The following is a 21,406-nucleotide window of genomic DNA, read 5'->3' on the forward strand; positions in this document are numbered from 1 at the left end:
TGTGAGTTCTTCCTCCTCCATTGTTTGGGCTGCTTTAGGCCATTCTTAGGCCATTCGGCTGTGGTGTGGAAGTGTCACATGGTCAGTTATGGTCACCAGATCCAGGAGTTCCCTGTGGGCTATGGGAAAAGGAGACCCCCAGAGAATGGGCTGTGGGCCCCACACACTCCCAAGCATGTCACCTATACCCTTAAGGCTTCACTCGCACATACCACAGGGCCGCTCTTGGTGACAGAATCCCAGGCTGCTGGGCTAGGGTCTGCCCCTGATGGGTACTCTGGGCACTTTTGCTGGAGGAGAGAGGGGTCAGTTCTCCCAGATAAACAATTCTCTAACAAATGGTGGCCTTCAGCAGCACTTAAATCAGGAAACACAAAGGTGGAGCTAAGGAAAGCACGATTGTACACACACTCACGGAAATAAAGAAACAAAAGACTAATGCATCTTTTTTTAAATTGTGATTTTACAGCTCCCCAGTGCAGCCACCACCCCCCCTTCCCTTGGGTGACCACTTTTGCAGGCTACAGGGGACCAGGGAACAAAGCTGGGGCCTGGCAGCCTCACTACGCTGCCAGCCAGGGAGAACAAGTCACAATTACGAATTATCACAACAATTAGCGCCTGTACTTGGGAGATCTGCAAAGTGAGGACGCCCCAGCTCCTCATTGTCAGCCCGTCTATTTGGTGGTGACCTTGCTCTGGAGACGATGATATTCCTTCAGCCTGTAAACCAGATTCAAAACAAAGAAAAATGTAAATTAACAATAACAACATGCACTCAGTTCAATTAATTCAGGCAGAACCGGGGTGGCAGGGCCAGCTGTTTGTTAAGACATATGTGAAGTTGTCTTTTTTCCTAGTCCCTCTCCTGCCCTGGCCCCTCCTGCCCTCCAATCAGGATAATGTAATTAATTTATCTTAGGGGGAAAACATTGTTTGTCATTGTTGAAGACAAACCATTTAACTAGCAATGGGAGAAATGAAGAGGCCATTATGAAAACCCGGTGTGTTCTGGGCCATTTAAAGGGGTTTATAGAATCATAAAATACAAACAGAAGGTGCAGGAGGTGGGGGAGGTGGAGGTGACTGTGGGGAGGGGGCAGGGGCCAGGCGGCCCGGGCTGGATTCAATGTCTCTTGGGCTCTGAGGTGGCTCCAGGGACAGTGGACTGGCTCTGGGAGAAAACGTTAGGGAGAGAAGAGACTCCCACCTTCTTCCAGATCCCAGAGCTAGAGACAGGCCTTCCCAACTCAGCTCCACCCCTTCCTAGCTATGGGACCCTGGGCAAGTTACTGAACCATTCTCAGCCTGCTTCTGGGAGTTGCAAATTTGTGTAAGGTTGAAATGAGACAACCTAGGAGAGTGCCTGGGAGCAGTGTAGTCCACCCGTGGCTGCTGGTAACGAATGGCCGTGCTTGCCATTGAGCACACCAGCCCCAGGCAGAGAGCACTTGCTGCTGGTCACTGGGCTCTTCCTGCCTGCCAGAGTCTGAGCCACGTGCTAGATTCTCACAGGCTCATGTCAAACCTTCACTGCACCTGTGAAGCAGGAATGGTTAATACCCCCACTTGGGACCCCCAGAAATTTAGAAGGGGTCTGAGACTGCAGAGTGAGCAGGACTGAAACCATGTTGGGACCTAAAACTGCATGGGCTCTAAACTATTTTGAAAAAAACACTTTTTTTTTTTTTCCTTAGTGTGCATTTCTCTGAGTTCCCTCTTTTCTCATGATTATTTGGTATTTTGGACCTTGTTTATGGGGCAAGATGACATTATTTACATGAGTGTAAAGCTGTTCTCCAGCCAGCCTGGAGGTGCAGACTTGCATTTACTATCCAGACACTAGGAAACCAAGGAAGACATCAGTAAAGCTATGCTGATCCCACCCCTCCAGCAGGCAGGACCCTGACATAACAACAAGGATGGGAGCAGATACCAGACAAGTCTTGGCAAGACTGCACCTGGCCCCTTGCATGTCCCCCTCCCTCCTGCTTTTCGTTTCCCATGTTCCATTCCCTCAAGTCCCTTTAAAAAACTCTCAAGTAAAACCAAATCTTTCAGATGGCCTTAGCCTGGCCTTTCTCCTTCAGGTCTGCAAGACAGATGGGTAGTCTACCATCTCTCCTCAGGTCACTTGTATTCCTGAATAAAAGCTGATTTCTATTTTTACCAACATTTGACTTTTGTTTGATTTTTGTTTGGGGACAGGCAGCCAGACCTGAGTTTGTATCAGTTTTGGGGAGCCTCAGCCAGGAGCTGAATGTGCCCTGTAACAAGACCACACTGCAGAGCCAGGATTGAGCCCAGGTCTGAGTGACATCAGATGATGTGTATCATGCCCTCAAGCTCGGCTTTAGCAACATGAATGAAGGCTCCTTTCCCCTCTAGGCCATTTCCCTGTCTAAGCTACCCAGGAAAGGGGCTCAAAGTGGAGGGGATGGGGGTAAGTTTCAGAGGCACAGGGCAGGACCCAGGAACCTGGTACCCAAATGGTCAGGACCCTCTGTTGCTGTTGGCTGTCACAGCATGACTTCTGGCCCCACCAAGAATGGGAGCAGGCACCGAGGATGCTGTAGCAAGTGGACAGGAAGGTGCGGTCTGTCTAGGGCAGGGCAGGGTCAGAGCAGCCAAGGCCCCATCAGAGCCTGTCCTCACACCTGGGCCTGAGGACCCGTCACTGCTCAGAGCTTCTCACCTGAGGGAGTTGATGTTGATGAACCCGGTGGCATCGATTGGCTCATAATCACCCTGCACGTTCATGCTGCAAGGAGAGAGCAGAAGCTTGTCAGTTCACCCTGGGCCTTGTCTTTGCAGCAGAAGGGCCACTGGGGCCAGGAACAGCTCACAGATGCCCAGGGCACAGCCCCGCCATGCGGGTCCAAACCCTCCCTGCACTTCAGCTTTTCATTCAATTTCCTCCAACTCAGGGAGCCCTGTTCTAGGTCCGGCATTGTGCCAGAGGCGGGAGAGCCCCAGGAGAGCACACAGCAGCCTCTTCCCTGCTACACAAAGCAGCAGGAGGCCAGGAGCTGCCGCCCCAGTGAGGTCCGGGCTCAGCTGGCACTAGCCCTGAAATCCTCTTACACACCAGACAGAGCACTCCATCTGCAAACCGAGGACACACATCCGAGCCAGCTCTGTCCTCAGGGCTGTGGTGGGCTCAGAGAGGAGTGTCCAGGAATAGCTGATGACGTCCAGTGGCCCAAAGGCTCAGGAGGTTCGGGGGCACTTGTTGGAACAGCCTCCAGCACCCATGCAAGATTGGCCCACTAAGTCACCTTTCACCTTGTGGGTCCAACCAGTTGGATCCCATCTAATCCATCCTGAAACCAGGCCCCCAGTGCCAGCTTGTCATGAAAGGTTCCTGGTCAACTGCCACTGTCCTCAACAGAACTGACTTTCTTCCCTCTTTCTTTCTGTCATCCAGATCTGCAGCCTTCACTGTCTCGGGCTCTTCTCACTTAGCCGTGCTTCCCAACCATGTCAACTGCCGTCACTCAAGTCCTGCAACTGGGTTTGCTTCCTGGCTCAGCCACCCACGGGCACAGAGCCAGGGCAAGTATTCCCACTCATGGAGCTCCAGTCTCCCCATGTGAAACACGGCTGCTCTCAACGGTACTAATGGCTGCACGTGAAACAGTGGAGCTGGTGCCTGGCACATGATGAGCACTCACTATTACGAACGTCATTCATTCATTCACTTGCTTGTGTATTCAGGCATTTATTAAGCACCTACTACCTGCCAGGCACTGTGCCAGGTGCTGAGGAAGCAAGAAGGAAAGGAGAGTGTGCCCATGGTGGGGGGAGAGGAGCCAGACATAAACAATCCATCACCCATTACCATCGCTAGTTACTACTGTGCTAAGCACTCTGGTGCTGTGGTCTCAGATATCCCTACTCCACAAGGCCACCCCCCTGAGCCTCTCACAGGAAGGGGTCCCTTGTCATGTCCTGCTCTGAGTCAGCTCCTTGTCTTCATGTCTGCAGAACTCCAGCCTCAGGACAAAGCAGTCTCAAGGTTCTCGATGACAAGGAGATGGCCTGTCCCCAAGGTGCCCTCTCCAGAGAGGTGAGATTGGGGAGGAGGCAGGTGGGGGGGTAATCTGCCACTCTCCAAAACCCTGAGGCTGTGCCTCTGACTGGTTCTTTGTGGACTGGGAACATTTTACAAGAACAAATGAGGTCTCTGTGTCCACCTAGTCCTGCAACTTGTTTAGGACTTGGGCTCTGCCCCCTACCACCCACGCCCTGGCCCTCACCTTCATCAGACCTTGAAGCTGGCAGGTGGACCTCTTGGTGAAAGTCACCCTCATGCCCCCACCCCTCCCTTCTTTCCACTTCCAGTGGCCCTTTCAGGGCTCAGGCGCTAAAGCCACCAGGAGGCAGCCAGCGAGCTCCTAGACTTCCGCTGGGCACCCCTTGCTGTGCAAAGTGGTGCTTAGGAAAGGCTGGACCAAACTAGACAATCAACCTCCTTGAATCCCTTAAGTAGCCCTTGCTCGGGGGTGATACACAGGCTCAACCCGACCCCACCCCCCAAAACACACAATCTGGCTTTGGAAACCCAGGCTCACCCCCACCGTCTCAATCTCCCGTCCCCTTTTGAAAGGCCCTGTACTCAGCCCACGGAGAAGGCAGCGTGCAAGGAGCCCCCCACTCTGTCCGTTTGTCCTTTCACCTCCATCTCTCACAAGCCAAAACAAACTCTCTCATCCCCTTCCCCAAGACAGGCCCTTCCAGACCGCCCAGCAGTCCCTGCAAAGAGGGCCCATGTCTGGGAACCGACGTGTTCCACGAGGCTGCAGAGTTTTCTCAGGAACTGAGAAACCTCTTTTTAAAATTGTGGTTTGGGATTGGAAGTGGGGAGGTGGAAAAAGAGTTTACAATGATTTTTTTTTTTTTTTTTTTTTACCTCCCCTGATGGTCTCCAGAAAACCTCTGTGCTTTTATTTTTGCTCATTCGAGTGGCTCTGACCTGCTCTATAATTACGTTACTTTCTACCTACTGTGCCGCGGCATTTCCAGTTCTGCTACCTCTCGCAGCTTCCTCGCTGGTCCCTGTGACGCTGTCACTCAAGGGCTTTCAAGTCAGCGATGTAGAAATCAGAAAGAAAAGGGAAATGGTCGGAGACACAGTGAGAATAAATGCTCCTGCTTTTCTCTCTTTTTTTCCCCTTTCCCTTTTTACTTTATTCATTTAATCTCCCTGAGTGAGACTGTAAGGCTTAATGAAGGGTTGGACAGATTATTAGAGGCTGTTGATTTGGAGGGGGAGGGAAGAAAGAGCCAGAGAGAGAAAGAGAGAAGATAATTTGACATTTACCCCGACTGATCTAAACTGATTCGGTTATATTTATGGCTTATAAAGTGTTTAGAAAGATTGAAGGGGGGAGAAACTCAACATGGCAAAGAGAAGGGAAAGAAAAAAATAATATTGACTGCCAAACAAAACTCGTACTTAATTCCCGACTGGCCTCCAGGAGGGGATAGCCAGCCTCAGCCTGAGCTAAGCCAGGCCTGGGGGAACCTAGGGCAGGTGGGGCTGTTTGGCCCACAGGGCTCTGCCCCCACTTCTTATTGGGTCAGGTGACCTCCAGAGGTGACGCCTGGCTCCTGGGTGCAGGCCACTGTCATTCAGGATGCACAGGGCTCTCCTGGCCCTCCAGGCGTTCCTTCTCAGCTGCCCTCTGCCTGGCCCTTCACGGGGAAGCTCCTCGAGGTTGCATCTGTCCCTCTTCTCTCCCCTAGGCAGTCTCCTCGTGGCCATGACTTCAGAGAAGATCGAAATGCCCACGACTCCCCGATGTCTTCATCTCAGCGTTCTCCTCACTTCTAGACTCATGTGCCCACTGGCCGACTAGATTGTTCTCTTGGGCTATCTCAGAGAGAACCCATCCTCACAGTATCTGAATCCAAATGCATGATCCTGAAGAATGTTCCCTCAACTCAGTGACCGCCACCAACATGAACCCAGCTGCTCATGGCCCCCTCAAAACCAGGGTGATTCTGGACCCTTCCATTTCCCTCCACATCCGAGCCCTTTCAATCCCACCTCCTAAGTTATCTGTTAAATTCGTCTGCTTCTCTGTAGTCCCAGAACCATCAGCCTGGTCCCAGCTGCCAGCGTTTCCCATGGGTCCTCTCGCCTCCACCTCTGCCAGCTCCAACCCTGCTTGAATCCACTCTCCAGAGCAGCCAGAAGGATCCTCTAAAAATGCAGATCTCTCCTCCTTCCCTTTAAGATCTGGCTTCAGCACCCCCCGCCACCCCGTGTTCTTACTCTTCCAGGGCTGAACCTCTGCAGGCGACCAGCATTGCTGGAAACTCTCCCGCCCCCTCCCCACCTGGTCAACTCCTCCTGCTGTAACTTAAAGGGCCAGGAAGCTTCTCCACACCCATTATTATACCCAACCATGGTATCCTGTCCTTCCTCACAGCCTGTCACCGTCTTTTCTATTTCTACATTCTGCTGACCACTCAATGGATGCCTTTCTCCCTCACTAGCCTGTCATCCCACGTGGGCACAGATGACGCTGGTCATCTTCACGCCTGTCTCTGAGCTCTGAACAGCACTTGACTTGTGCTCAGGCACAGATTTGCTGAGAAAGCCACTCAGAAGAGACGGGAGACGTGAGCCTCTGTGCCCAGCTGGGGGAAGGATGAGGCACGGGGACACCTACCTCACCAACTCCTCATTGTAGAGGGACAGCGGGGACTCCCGGGCGAGGATGTACACCTGGCCCTTGAAGACGGACACCTGTACTTTCCCTTCCACCCGCTCCTGGGACTTGGCGATGCAGTGGCGGACAAATTCACACTCGGGGCTGTGCCAGAAACCTGCGGAGGAAAACACTGTGCTGTCTGCCTCGGGCCAGGGCGCGGGGCACTGGGGCACAGGAAGGGTGCCCCGTGACTCACCCCACTGTGGCAGAGCTGACTGCCTTCCCATAGGGACTCTGGGAGGGCAGGCCTGGGTCTCCTTGTCCAGTCATGAGTCCTGACACAACATGCACTTGTAAATGACCAAGTCGAGGAACATGCCCATATACCCCTGTCTTGCCACCTTGCAAAGGACCTGTGGGCAAAGAGATGACCTCCTTGTCCCTGAAATGCAGTCACGTCCAAAGGGGCAGGAGGAGGGGAGTGACCCACTGCTTCATGCTCAGACATTCAGGGAATGGCACAGGCCACTGGGGACACAGTGGTGAAGGGTCCCCATCCCTGGCCTGCACGGGGCTCCAACAAGATTCATAAGGGGACCTCAGACAAGATTCAGAGGCATATGCCACCTGGTGCTGAGTGATGGGGGTGCCCAGACCAGGGGTGAGCATTGCCTTCACTCCTCTGTGCCTCTGTTTCCCCCTCTGCTGAGTGGGGATGACACAGCAGTTCTGCATGTGGAGCCCCCTTCCCCCCAGCACTAGACTTAGGGGCTGCTGTGAACTGGAGTCCTGGGAAGAGCCCACCCCTCAGGATGGGCATGCCTCTTGGAAATCAGTGAACCGTTTTCTGCACACTGCTAATATTTTCATATGCACATGGAATCTGTTCACATACACAAGCACAGGCACTGGGCTCACCTGGACCAGCTCTTTGAATCTTCATAAATAGCCCATGAGAAAATCTTTCCTAGCCTCTTCCCTTTTGGGGTACGGAAGCAAGGCTCAGAGAAGTTGAGAAACTTCCCCCAAATCACACAGGCTGGAAGTGGGGTGCATGGATTTGACCTCCATGGGCCCAACTTGTGACAACTCTGCTTCCTATGATAATCTTGGAGCTTTTCTCTCCATTTGTAGGTGGGGGTGGGATCGACCCAAGAAATGGGCTACCTTTCTCCTCCCGCCTTCCCTGTCCCCCAGAGCCCAGAAGGCCAGGGAGGGGTGGGTGCTCCATCCCTGTATACCCCTGAAGGCCCCAGCAGGCTCAGACCTGTAGACAGCAGCCTCTTCTTTAGTCTCTGCTGAGGGGGGCCGGGGCCTAGGCAGAGGCAGGCAGGCCACAGGCAGGGTTGGGGGAGGGACGGTGCGAGGCGTAGAGTTTCCCTGAAATGGAGCTGGGAAGGTGAGCCCACCTGGGCAGCTGCGAGGCCAGATGGTGCATGATCTCCTGCCCTGATAAAGGGCTGGGTCAGCCCAGGGTCTGTGGCTATTGTTAGAGGCCTAGGCCTCCAGGGGCACCTGCTGAGGCTCTCCGTGGGAAAGGGGACAGGTTTCTCTGGAATGGAGTCCTGTGCCTTGCAGAGGTTGGGGAGAGCCAGGCAGGGACAGAAGAGGTTGGGTCCTTGCTCCCCAGTGTCCTGCCATTAGAGTCACATCCCAGCCCTACCTTGACAAGCGATGTAACCTCCCTGTACCTCAGTTTTCTTGTTTGTACAATGAGATAATATTACTAACCACTCTCTGGGGGTTGTGTAGGTTCACAAGAAAATGCACGTGGAGCACCGAGCGTTCTGCGTTTGCAGTTTGAACACCAGGACCTCTGCCGACCCTCACTGCATACAGGGAGACAGAGGCCCAGAGAGGGAAAGAGCCTGCCCAAAGCCACACAGCAAGATCGTGCAAGAGCCCAGGTTTGATGGAGCGCTCCTAACTCTAGCCCAGGGCTTTTTCCAACACACCATGAGACCCTCATGGAAGGGGACACTGATGTCCTCCCCACCCCCTTCCCTCTCATGCCCTACATTCTGGAATTGGTCATGTTTCTGATCAGGGTAATGAGTCTGGATAATTAGCCCACTAAGTTGCCAGTCTGGAAGACAGGAGGGAGATGGAGCCAGAGACAGGGAGGACAGAGATCTGGCTTGGGCTTTATCACAGGATCTCCTGCACCCACCCTATGGGGGTCTTCAGCTCAGGTTTCTTTTCCCAGCAGACCCAACCTGGGGTGGGGGAAAGGGAGCCTGGCTCCAGCTGCATGAAAGGCCTCCCTTCCTCCTCACATGCTGCTAGGCCCGGCCAAGCACTCTACACGCATGACCCTTTACAACTGGGGCAACTTTCTGTGTAAGTTGTGCTTTATACCCATTTTAGTGCTATAGAAACTGAGGCAAGGAGAGTAGGGGAGCTATGCCCTCTAAATTAGATGCTCCATTGGGCCCCTCCAGGGCCCTGAAGCTGGGGTTCTGCCAGGCTTACTCTGGAATCCGCTCTTGGAGACAGGGAGTCTGTTAGGACCCTATATGGCCAGACCAGGAAATTTGAGAATGTGAGAAGGAGATAGAGAGCCAGACACAGACACACAGATGCAGGGGGACAGCGGGCACAGAAGCCAGGGCATCTAGGAGTGGGGCTGGGGTGGGAGTGCCCCTGTGCCCCCATCTCTGCCCTTAGACCACAAGAGCTCTAAGGAAGCCAAGCGCTACAGCAGGGTGGTGGGCTCTATGCTCAACGAGCTAGATGGGACTGGGAAGAGACCCTGGCATGCCTAAGCCTTGTGCCCTTTATTTTACAGGAGAGGAAACTGAGGCTCAGAGAGGAGACACACTTACCCAAGACCATAAACCCAGCCAGAGGCAAGGACCCCCGTTTCCTGCTTCCACACTTGAAAGTCATGCCCGGTGTTTGTAGTTATTGAAAACACACTGGAATAGGCTCTTCCATGCCAGGTACCAGGGGCTTTACAAACACTTGTGCATTTAGTCCTCACTACGGGACAGGTGGAATTATTATCCCCACCCTTCAGATGGGAAAACTGAGGCATAGGGAGGTTAAGTGACATGCTCAAGCTAACCCCTGGTCTATAACACTCACCTGAGAAATCACATCAAACAGCCCCTCTGCACTGTTGCGGGGACAGGCTGCTATCTGAGGCCAACCCTGACGTCAGAGGACCTGGGCCAAGTTAATATTAGCAGTAACTACCTAGGATAAGCCTCTACTTCCCCCACCTCGTCCCCTCTCTCCTCCACTCTGAGATTTTGTTTCCTTTTAATCTCCTAATCACTAAACCTCATTTTGGGATTTAGAGGGCTCGTGGCTGGCTGACGGAGGAGGGACTCGCCCCAGGCCGTCTGGTGTGGAGGCTCCGTGCCCACAGCCAGGGCTCACGCTGTGCCCCGACACCCAGGGCACCCTGTCTGAGCCGCTGTACCTCTTGATCACCCTTTGCTGACGGTTCCCCTGGTATCTACTGGAGGGGCCGAGAACTTGGCCTCTGAAGCCAGCCTGTCCTGGGCTCAAAGCCACCGTGAATCCTTGTAGTATCTGTTCACCTGCCTGGGCCTCAGTTTCTTCACCTCTGTGAAGCTGCGATTAGGTAACACCAGTCAGGTGCCCCGCTGAGAGCAGGGGAAGAGGCAGCTGTCGCCACCGTGGGAGGGGGACGGCCGCCCACTGCCTTTGCTCGGCCTCCACGGCCGCTCCGAGCGGCCCAGGCCAGGTGCTCCCACCTCTCAGCAGTGAAGTCCCGCCGTGTGGGAGCCCGCGGGAGACAATGGTATTTAAGCACCTGTCTGTACCTGAGAAGGGGGGACTGGGCTTCAAAGCTGCTGGAAACAATGGCAGAGAGAAACCACGCCAGCCAACACCCACCAAGCCCTCCTGAAATCCTGAGTTACAGCGATTCGAGGCTTAAAAGGAAACGACCTCGGAGCAGAGGGGTGGACGAGGCAGAGGGGGACAGCTTCCGCAGGTAGCTACTGCTAATACTAACTCTGCCTGTTCCCTGACGTCCAGGTTCCCAAGGGTGTCACGATTGGTCTCAGGCAACAGTCTGTCGTCACAGAACTTCAGAGGGGCCGTTTGATGTGATTCCCCAAGTTAGGGATACGCATATGCTACAGAGCAGGGGTGGAAAACGTTTTCTCTAAAGGGCCAAGATAGTCACTATTTCAGGCCCTGTGACCCACAGGGGTCTCTCAAAACTGCTGAACTCTGCGCGCTTGTAGCTCAGAAGCAGCCCAGATAACACAGAAGTGAGTGAATGCGGCTGTACCCAACAAAACTGTCTACGGACACCGAAATCTGAATTTAATCTAGTTTTCAAGTCATGAAATAGTATTCAAAAGAACTTTTTTCTCCCAACTGTTTAAAAATGTAAAAACTATTCTTAGCATACAGGCTGAACAAAAACAGGCGACAGGCTAGATTTGGCCTAGAGACTATAGTTTGGAGACTCATGTTATACAACACGAGGGTTGAATTTGGAGTCAGGATGCCTGGACAACAGGGAACTCGGTCTCCTCACCTGTAAATCGGGGACCCACCCACACCAGTTGCTGATGTCGCCCCCCACTGATTGTTTCACCCTGGGCTGGGCATGTGGCAGGGCTCAGGACCTGTGCCACCCCAGGGGTTTCATGCTCAGGCCGGGGGCTGAGTTCTTGGTCCACGTAGGAGTTCCAGGTTCTGCCTGGAGACAGCCTGACTTAGGGTCAAACTAAGCTCGGCCACTTCCAGTTGTGTCAATTTGTACAAACTCCTTCCCCCTCTGAGCCTTGGTTTCCTCATCTGTAAAATGAACTGCAGACCTCCTAGGAAATTCAGGAGGACCCCATGGGATGGTGCATGTCCCCATGCAGTGCCAGCACCAGGCACATGCTGGATAAAGGTCGACTGTTGGAGTGATGATGTGTGATACTTCCCTGGCCTTGCTGGAGTCATGCAATTTGCAGGTGGCAGAGGCGGCCGGACACCTTGGCAGGCTGGCGCATCTCCCTTGAGACCCCATGAACAAGCAGCCCCCAGCATCCCCTCCTCATCCCTTTCCCCCTGCGCTCCCTCCCCTGCTTCCAGCCTGTATCATTCAGGGTCTCACAGAAGGGATGGCAGTGGTGGGTGGGACTGGAAGAAGGTGTTGTGGATGTGAGCGGATGGCTGGCCTGGGAGCCTGGGGGCATTTGGAGCTCCGGGGCGGGGAGCTGGGGAGCCTCACGCACCAGTGTACACCAGCTCCGCGAACTTCAAGCCCAGCCCTTGTTTGATTTTGCGTACTTCCCGATCCATGGTGAAGGCCTCGATGTCTAAATGAGCGTGGTAAAGGATGGTCCCTGCTGGGGTCTCGTAGATACCTAGCCATTTTTCCAGGCAGGGGGAAGAGGAGAAAAAAGAGAGAAACGCATGAAACCCAAACTGTCAGCAAATGACAAAAAAAAAAAAATAATAATAATGACTCGTCTGACAGGAGACAAGCCGGTTGGACCCATTCACTCCCAGCTTGCTGCAAAATGCATCTGTCATTATGTTCATGCTGGGGCCACGACAGTCCACTCTGCGGCTTGTGGAGAAAATGTCTAGATGCCCCCCTTTGAAGAGGCCCTCAGACGCTGGAAAATGACAGGGTTTCGGAGCAGCTTCCCCCCTTCCCAATGCATGCCCACCGGCCCGCAGCTGAAAACCTGTAATTAAACCGACTATGGTGGAGCCCAGGGCCCCAGATATCCCTTCCTCCCTTCCACCAGGGAGCCAGGGGTGGGGGCGCCTGTGCACATACATGTAACATGTGAACACACATGCTGCCCTCAGCTGGTGGCCCCCCCCACCCCGGCAGCCATGTCTCTCCAAAGACCACTGGGATGGCAGAGGGCTTGAGCAATGACCCAGCCTGACCCCACTGTACAGATGGGGAAACTAAGCCCGGGAGAAGGGACTTGCCCAAGGTGGCGCTGGAAACTGAATCCAGGCCTCAGGTCCCTGAGCAGTGCTGTCTGCTGCCCTGTGGATCAGCTGGCCGTGGAGGCCTAAACCTGGAAGGTCAGGGGGAGAGGGTCTCGCTCAAGTCACCTCCTGTCTCTTCAGGCCCAGTTCCTCCATTTGCAAAAGAACCTGCCTGGACCAGACACTCTCCAAAGTGACTCAGAGGCACCTGGTCCTGGGCTAAGCTTGGTACCAGAGGAAGGTCTGCTCAGAAGGGCCATGCTACATTTGAGGACTATGAGGCGCCAGGAAGTAGTATTGCCTGTGTCACTCGGCCCGGGCCCCCACTTGCTCCAGCAGTGTGGCCTCTCACATGAAGTCCATGGAGCTGGCCTTGGGCCAACCTGCCCTGCATCCACTGTCCAGATGGAGGAGGAGCAATAGCTGTCCTGTCCCCACAAATTCTACCCCCAAAGTGTCCTTTCTTCCCCCCATATAATGTTACAGCACTAAAGGGGCAAGTTTTCTGTTATCCTGAAAATTTACCACCATAGTTTTTTCACACTGGCTGCTTTAAAAAAACCAGAAAGGATTTATACACCCATTTTCACAGCAGCATTATTCACAACAGCCAAAAGGTGGAAGCACACAGGTGTCCATTGGCAGAGAAATGGTTAAACAAAATGTAGTCTTCATACAATGAAACATTATGCAGCCTTAAAAAGGAAGGAAATTCTGACACATTCTACAACATAGATGAACCCTGAGGACACAAAAGGTCAAACACTGTATGAGCCCACTTACATGAGGGACCTAGAGCCGCCAAAATCAGAGACAGAAAGTGGAAAGGTGGTTCCCAGGGGCTGGAAGAGGGGGATGGGGAGTGAGTGTCTCATGGGGACAGAGTTCCAGTCTTGAAAAGCTCTGTGGATGGACGATGGTGACGGCTGCACAATGCTGTGTGTGTGTTTAATGCCACTGAGCTGGACCCTTACAAGTTGTAAAAATGGTAAGTTTTATGTTATGTGTATTTTACCACAATTTAAAGAATGCTTTAAGAAACAAAACTAAAGCAGAAAGGAGACTGTTTTCAACTCTGGAGTCCAAAGGGGGCACGGGGAAGGTTGAGTCAGGTGAGCCCTCATGTCACTGACCAGAAGCCTCCTCCTCTGAGAGCTCCTCCAGTCTCTGATCTTTAAGTCTGGGGACCACAGAAACGTCGGAGCTTGCACGAAAGGTCCTTTAGGATCAACCTGGTGCCATGGGCTACTTGCTTTTAGATGCAAAACTAATATTCAAACACAGTCTTGGGCAGAAGCCCAGCATATAGAAGAGATGGCCGAGGCACTGCTGGGGGGAACGGAGGCCCCTCTGCAAACCCGGAGTTCCACCCAGCCATCCTTAAATCACCAATCTGGTCCCAAATGCCAACTCTACAGATGAGAAGACTGAAACCTGCAGAGGGGAATGACTTGCCCAAGGTCACCCAGCCAACTAGAGCGAGAATGGGACTAGCATCTGGGTCCCCCTTCTCGGCTCCAGGTTGCCTCTCAGGGCCTTTGGCAAAGTAATCAAGTGCTCACCAGCACATGAAGGAAACACCCATATCTGAGGTGCTGGCTGTTGCTGCAGAGAAAAAGCCTGGGCTTTTACTGTGGCTCCAAGGTGTTCCCGAGCAGAAGAGGACCTCTCTGAGGCTTAGTTCTCTCATCTGTAAACCCCTGATATCCTGGTCTCAGGTGACATGCGTGTAAAAGCCCCACACATAGACCAGATACTAATATGATTATCACGAACCATTACTTCTGGGGGCTGTGGCTTTCGGCCAGTCTAGCTGTAACCTTTGAGGGGAAAGCAGCCTCACCAGCATCCCCAAGTTTAGCAGAAGGCCCCGGCCCGCAAGCCCTGGGGAGCTCCCCAGGCCCTCGCTTGGCCTCACCACTCTGTAAATATAGTTCAAACAGGCTCCACCATCCGTTTCTGCAGAGCAGCTCGGAGCTGTAGCTCAGAAAGGAGTAAAGAGGCTGAGGAGGTAGAGACAGATGGGAGGGCTCAGCTAAACCATAGCCAACAGTCTGGGAACAGGGGGCACAAGCACTCAGCATGGGGGGCACTATGGTTCCCCAAACAAGTGGCTCCTAATGGCCGTGAGCCACTGAAAAAGGCCTAATGGTTCAGCAGTCTGTTTAGAAAGACAGATATGCAGAATGACTAGAAATATCTGCCTCCAAAGTGGTGGAGATGATAGTGTTCCAGGTGCAAAATTTGAAATATCCCAGATTTATCACCAAGAATAAAGTGATTTCCCAAGAGCCACCAGCAGCAAGGTACCAACAAAGGCTTGCTGGCCGTCTCATCCTGGCACAAACTAGGAGCTCAATACTTACTGGGTTGGAAACAGGCCTCCTAATAATTAGTTTTGCTACATTTTGAAAAAACCCAGAAACTCGCAAAGCCTGTCCTTATACTGGCCACACAGTCACAACAGCGCCATCCCAGGCAGGCCAGTCATTGGAGCCCTCCTCATTTCAACTCTTGGCGACCCAGACTGCCTTCCTGCTTTTCTGTCCTCAGTTGGGCCAGGTGTGGGGCACAGTCCAAGCTGTATTTGCAGGGCTGGGGCTGGGAACCAGAAGTCCCGCAACTTACACCTGTAAGAAGTGCCCAGCTTGGCTTTGCTGTGCGACCTTGGCCCATGTCAGCCCCCCTCTCTGCGCCCCAGGCACCTGTGTGAAAACAAGATGGTTGTAAGTTCCTGCTGCTCGTACATTGTAACTTCCTCTGAGACCTGCTTGGAAGGGAAGTGGCCAGACATGTTGTTGTCCCAGCATGTTATGCATCCTGATGGTTTTTCCTCTATAACACTCTAGGCCACAGCATCACTTCCCAACAGTCCAGAGAGGGAGAACACAGGTGGTGTTCAGGGATTAAGGAGAAGTTATGACTTGCCGAAGGTCCTCCAGGAAAATGAGGCCACCAGGAGCAAAGAGTGCCTGGCGGGTGGAGGGGCGGGCAGAGTCCACCTGCTCCTGAGCCCTCAGAACCAGCCTCACGGTTGGCAACCCTCCCAGGCAGCTGCAGGAAGGGTCATGAGCAAGAAGAAAAGCCACAGCCATAAAACACATCAGCACCATTAATATTCCTGCTCCTTCTCTGAGAAGGTGTTAAAGTTAATTGTGACTGATCAAAAGCTTGCTGTTAGGTTGCTGCTGTTGCGTGTGTGTGAATGCGTGCACGCGCGCACCTTAAAGATCTTCTCTCTCCTCTCCACCAGGATAGGGGGTACAAACGATTTCTGTGTATTTCTTCTGGGGAAAAAAAATGACTTTAAAAAAATCGGTGACAGAAACCTGGTGCTAAAAGACTATGGATTTGGGGCTTTTGACAGTCGCCATACAAACCACTGCGCAAAAAGGAGGAGGAAATGACAGCTGAGTCTCGGTGTCGCCAAGGAAGAGACAACAGACATCTTCGGAGTGACACGCACAGCAGCTCCAAGTGTCTATTTTCATCTGCCCGTGTTTACAGGGAAGAGACAGAGGTGTCAGCAGCGTGGTGAAGCAGCTTCAATCACACCATAATCACTGCCAAGAAGGGTGGGGGGCGGTGGGGAGCAGGGCGAGGAGCTGGGGGCTGGCGGGGGGTGGGAGTAGAGAGTGGACCAGGGAGAAGGAGGTGGGGACCAAACAGCTGCTCCGGCTTAAGACTCTCCTTGTCTGTCCCCGAGGCTGCCAGCTTAGTCTGGACTGAGCAATTTGGCAGAATTGAGTGGGATCCACCAATTTAGCCAGGGGTCAGGGTGTGGGGGCTGGGGCACCTGGACCAGTGGCTCTGGTGCTTTGGGAAAGCAGTATCCAGAGGAAGAGATTTGAAAAGGCCAGGAGAAGGGAGGTTGGCTGGAACCCAAGGGCTCTCCTTTTAGGTACCAGGGCCAAGGCTAGAGGCAGTTGCCATGGTGATAAGAAGCAGGTCAGGGTGGGACTCTAACCACCCTTTAGGCTCCTGGTGCACGGCGGGCCCCCTCCTGGGAACCGGGTCCACCTCTGAGGCTGGCCACCCCAGGCCTCTGGGACTGAGAGCCCCTTTGCTTCACAGGTCTCCCTCCACTGTCCATCTAGAGTGTTCCACTTGAGCAGAGCCCCTGGGAGGGCTGGACAGGTGGGTGGACAGGTTGCATAAGTGGGTGGGCAGCTCTCCTTCCTTCTTGGCTGGAAAGTGAAGGAGGAAGGAGGAAGTGAGAGGGAGGGGAAGGTGGGAGAGAGATGGGAGGGTGGAGGGAAGAGAGTAGAAGGGAGACAGCAAAGGGAAGAGGAGGAAGAGGAGGGGAGGAAGGAAGGAAGGGAGACAGGTGGGAGGCTGGGCGGGGCAGGGCTGGGAGGTGAGGAGTCTGCAGGCCAGAGAGGGGAGAGAGGTGAGCCGAAGGACACGAAGGACACGCGCTGGCTCCTGCCCGCTCCCCTCCTGCCTGCCTGGCCCGCCTTCTCCTCCCCACTGATTTCATTTACTTCACTTAATTAGCCCCCCTCCAGAGTTAAAAAGATAATGTGATAATGACGAAGTGAACAGCCACAATACAGCGAAGCCATTCCATCCGCAGCTTCTCCAGACCCTGCCCCTGACCCCAGCCCCTAGTGCCGCTGACCTGGCCACCCCAGACCCGGGCAAGGGTGCTGCCCAGCTCCCTCCCCCCACCCCCGAGAAAAGAAACAAGCCTTTAACGGATTTCAATTACGAGCTTTGTAAAATCAATACGAATGACATTTTCCCCTTGTACACCAAGACAGGGACAATCGCATCTTCCTGCTCTGCCCTCAGTATAATTGACGATTAACAGCTTCTCCCATGCACTTAATAAAAACCTCATCATGGGGGAATCCACACCCCCCTAATTTATTGTCTCCACTCTTTCCTACTCACAGCGAAATATTTGGAGTGGAGAAATAAAAACAAGACACCACCCTAAAATTACCAAGCAACTTCGTTCTCCCACCCCCACCACCCAAGCAAGAAAATAGGCAAATTAGAACTTCCGGAGGGAGATGATAAATCTCATCGTCTGGCCCTCCTTTCACACTTGGGAATTCCAGAGAGGGAAAGCAACTTGCCTACGGTCACACAGCACGTTCTTAGAGTCAGAATTCTGATTTCCTTCCCAAAAGACTGTACAACGCTCAGACTGAATTCTTTGCTTTTAGGGACAGTCCCCGACAGGTAACACACACAATACCTGTCGAGAGGATTGTAACAGACTGTTGATCTCATGGCTGTGATCTTCTATGTGGATGATGCCCAGTTCCAGGAAAAACAGAGTAGTCTTACCCTCCAGACGCACCACCTACTGTGGGTCAAGAGCTGTGTGCATTTGATTCGCACAGCAACCCATTTCACAGATGAAGAAGTCGAGGCTCAGGGAGGCTGAGCTGCTTTCCCAGTAGTGATAGAGACAAGGTCGGGACTCAGGTCTGGCACTGAAGCCTTGACCCTTGACACTGGCCCTTCAGTGTGCCACCTCTGGGTCTCCAGGGGCTTGGCCCCACTCAGGCCCAATCCACCCCCCAAGAGGCCACCTGGGTTGCCTCCTACCCTTCTCTGCCACCCTCCCTGGAGTGCTCTCCTCTGTCCCCCATTCCACATTCTGCCAGCGGAAGCCACCACCTCCACGACGTCTTCCCAGAATAGCGCAGCTGGGCTTTCCACACTGCCTTCTCCAGTTCACTTTTCCTCCACTTTTCCCCACCCACAAGATGCCATTTCAGGGTGACCTTGAGCCAGTTTTGACCTCTCCAGGAAGGGAAAGCAATTCACTTTCATCCCTTGTGCCAGTCCTGACCGACTGGTAGTGCCTGACAGCAGCACTGAGACACGTCTGCAGCCAGCAGCACAATCGATGCGTGATGCCTGCCCCAGGCATGGGAAGGCATGACAATAGGTGCCACAGTAACAGCTCTCAGAGGGCACAGGCTGCCTTTGCCCTCACCCAGCATGCCCCCGGGGACTGGCCACCATTTATGGAGCACATCCATCACACCAGTTCCTGCTAGCGTATGTGGGTTTGAACCTGGATCCATCCGCTCTAGAGTCCAAGCTCGTAGCCCTCCACTCCATGCTTCTCGGGGCCTGGTCATCAGTCCCGGTCCTGCCACCCATGTGCCTGGGACTTTGAGCAAGCCCTCTCCCCGCCTGGGGCCTTGGTTTCCCCATCTGTAAGGTGAGGCGCTGATCTCTGACTCCCCAAGGTCCCTCCCAGTTCTGCCTTGGAGGACTCACATTGTGCCAGCTCCCAAGGGCAGGTTGAGACAAAGGGACATTTAATCAGATGTTAATATAGGTAAGAGACAAAGGTAAGTGAGGATAAAAGGGAACAGCTAATTAGTAACATTGTTCTCGACAAGGCCTTCCCAGAGAGTTTCAATTAGATTGTTTCTCACGGATAATAGCCGTGGCAAGGAGGTAAGAACTGCAGAAAAGAGGCAAAGTGGCCTCCTCCCCGCGCTCCTCCCTGTACCTTTTGAGGTAACTCTAAACAGGTCAGAGCCAGAATGATCCAACCCCCACCCCCACACTCACCACATTACACCTGGGGAAACCGAGGCCCAGAGATGACAAGTCCAAGGTCACTGGGCAAGGCAGGGCAAACCTGGTGTGAGAACCCCAGGCACCCGCCTCCCCGGCCAGCACCCTTTCCTAACACCTGAAATCTGGCCATGTCTTTAGATTTTGGAATCTTAGTAAAAATGTCCTGAAGGACAAAGAGCCATGACTATACCCTGGCCTAGTTTTATTTGGTTGTGTTACTTTTCAAATCGACCCTAAGCAAAGCAATTTGAACATCTGCCAAAATAGTGGCCCCTGACCTCATCACTGGTATTTAAAAATTCAGGTGCCAAATTCAGGGGCTCTAGCTGCTGAAACCTTGCCCCCTCCCTCTCGGAGACCCTCCAAAAGAATGCAGCATTGCTTTATCACCTGCTGGCAGGTCCTCAGAGACCTGAGACCTCCTTGTTGTGGATGAGGAAACTGAGTCCCAGAGAGGAGGGTGCAGTGAGATGAAATGGTGATGATGACAAAGACTGAGAGAAGACAGACAGAGGCAGCTGCTTGGAGGCCAACTCCTCTTCCCCCTAGGCCCAGCCAGCCAAGGTGGCAGTCACTCCACACCATAGAGCTCTGCCTGTCCCTGGAAAAAGGGCCTCCATGCCATGACTGAGGCTGGGACAGGCTCACAGCACCGGTGTAGCCCACAGCGCCCACTCCTGGCAGGATTCCTGTCCTGCCTGGCTAGCATCCACGACGCAGCCTTAATGACCACGAAATCGGCTCTGCATGGTCTGCCTCCAAACCCGGCCGACCCGCCCAGGACACAAGAGAGCCTGACCTCCAGGCCTGGCTCTGGCTTCCTCCTCCTCTGAGCCCCTCCTAGCTCTTGGGACGGCTCTTCTATAATACCCTCGGAAATCAGTGGCAAAGGGCCCATCATCCCCATTTCCCAAGAGTGGAACTGTAGTCTAGCTGGGTGAAAGGACTTGCCCAAGGTCACCATGTAGCATGGGAATAGCAACATCTGAATGGGTGGGAGTCTCGGGGGTCTCTGGGCGCCAAGGCACACCCCAGGGGTGGTGAGCGGACTGACCTCGTGACTTCATTCCAATGAAGCGGTTCTCCACGATGTCGATGCGGCCCACACCATGCTTGCCCCTGTGGGAAGGATGGGTCACTTGGATCCAGGCACTGCTGCAGGCTTGCAGTCAAATGCCACCCACCCAGCTGGGCTCTGGGCTGCAGGCTGTCGCAGAGTGGGCACAGTTTGGCCCGTAGGCAAGGTGTTAGGCTCCATCTCAGGATTTAAGACTCAGAGGACATCTGGGCCAGGTCACCTGGTCCAAGTGCCCATTGTACAGGTGGGGAAACTAAGGCCCAGAGAGAGAAGGGACTGCCCAGGGGTCACTCAGTGAGTTCAATTTGCTCCTTCTGTTACCTCCTTCTGAAACTTCCCTGGCACCAGCCCTAACCACGGCTCATCTCTCCTTCTATCCTGGTCTCCCTTGATCCGGCTGAGAGCCTGGGAGCCCCAGCCTGATAGGCTCTAGGGGCCAGTGCAGCCTCTGGGGCTGTTATCTTCCAAGGCTGAGGGATTTAAATAAGGACCATTGGGACTCTCCTGCCAAACCAGTCACCTTGGGTGGGGAGACTCTATGCCTTTGGGGCTAGGACAACTTGTCCTCAGCCTGTCCCCAGCCCCTAAACCTTAGCAATGACCATTAGCCGCAATGGTCCAGGCCAGTGCTTGCCGGGCAGGGTTGCAGGTGGGCACTCACGCGACTTCATTCAGGTACATGAAGAGCTCCAAGGAGGTCTGGTGGGTGGTACCATCCTTGACATTGGTCACCTTCACAGGGACCCCTAGGGCGGGAGGAGAGGGCAGTGGGCCTCTGGGCAAGGGTTTAGCAGAGGAGCCTGTGCCTGCCACCCGCCCTCTCCCTCCACCCGCAACGCCTTAAATGGATGTGACAGATATGGACTCCAAATGACTCCTTCAAAAGCCCTGTGCAGGTTGAGGCCTGCTGGGGGGAGAGAAGGGGCGAGAAAGCCCCCCAGAATGAAAGAGAAAATGCAATAAAAAACGCTCTCCCCCACCCTCCCATTCTCTTTGCCCCTTTTGCATTTAGGGGCTGTGAAATTGGAACCAGGCCCTGAACTAATTGAATTTCACGCTCCACTATTGTCTTACACCAGGAGCACCTTCTGTCCCACCAGTTACCCGGGGGCCGCCTGGCCAAGGAGTGGCTGAGCTCGCACACACGCACACACTCACACACACACACAGCCCCCTGCCA

The 21,406-nt window shown here is 53.7% G+C and overlaps 1 protein-coding gene across 1 annotated transcript in view; it reads right to left on the reverse strand.

The window, feature by feature from the left end:
- Window positions 1-506: 506 nt before the first annotated feature.
- ASS1 (argininosuccinate synthase 1) overlaps window positions 507-21,406 on the reverse strand; it is a 53,124-nt gene continuing 32,224 nt past the window's right edge. The window contains exons 11-16 of the mRNA XM_063082441.1: window positions 20,888-20,972; window positions 20,203-20,267; window positions 11,876-12,007; window positions 6,681-6,837; window positions 2,696-2,761; window positions 507-723 (exon numbers count right to left, since the gene is read on the reverse strand). Of these exons, the coding sequence (XP_062938511.1) occupies window positions 678-723; window positions 2,696-2,761; window positions 6,681-6,837; window positions 11,876-12,007; window positions 20,203-20,267; window positions 20,888-20,972 (551 nt within the window). The 3' untranslated portion in view covers window positions 507-677. The remainder of the gene's footprint in view (window positions 724-2,695; window positions 2,762-6,680; window positions 6,838-11,875; window positions 12,008-20,202; window positions 20,268-20,887; window positions 20,973-21,406) is intronic.

This window comes from Cynocephalus volans, chromosome 17 (assembly GCF_027409185.1).
Source record: "Cynocephalus volans isolate mCynVol1 chromosome 17, mCynVol1.pri, whole genome shotgun sequence".
NCBI classification, from domain to species: Eukaryota; Metazoa; Chordata; class Mammalia; order Dermoptera; family Cynocephalidae; genus Cynocephalus; species Cynocephalus volans.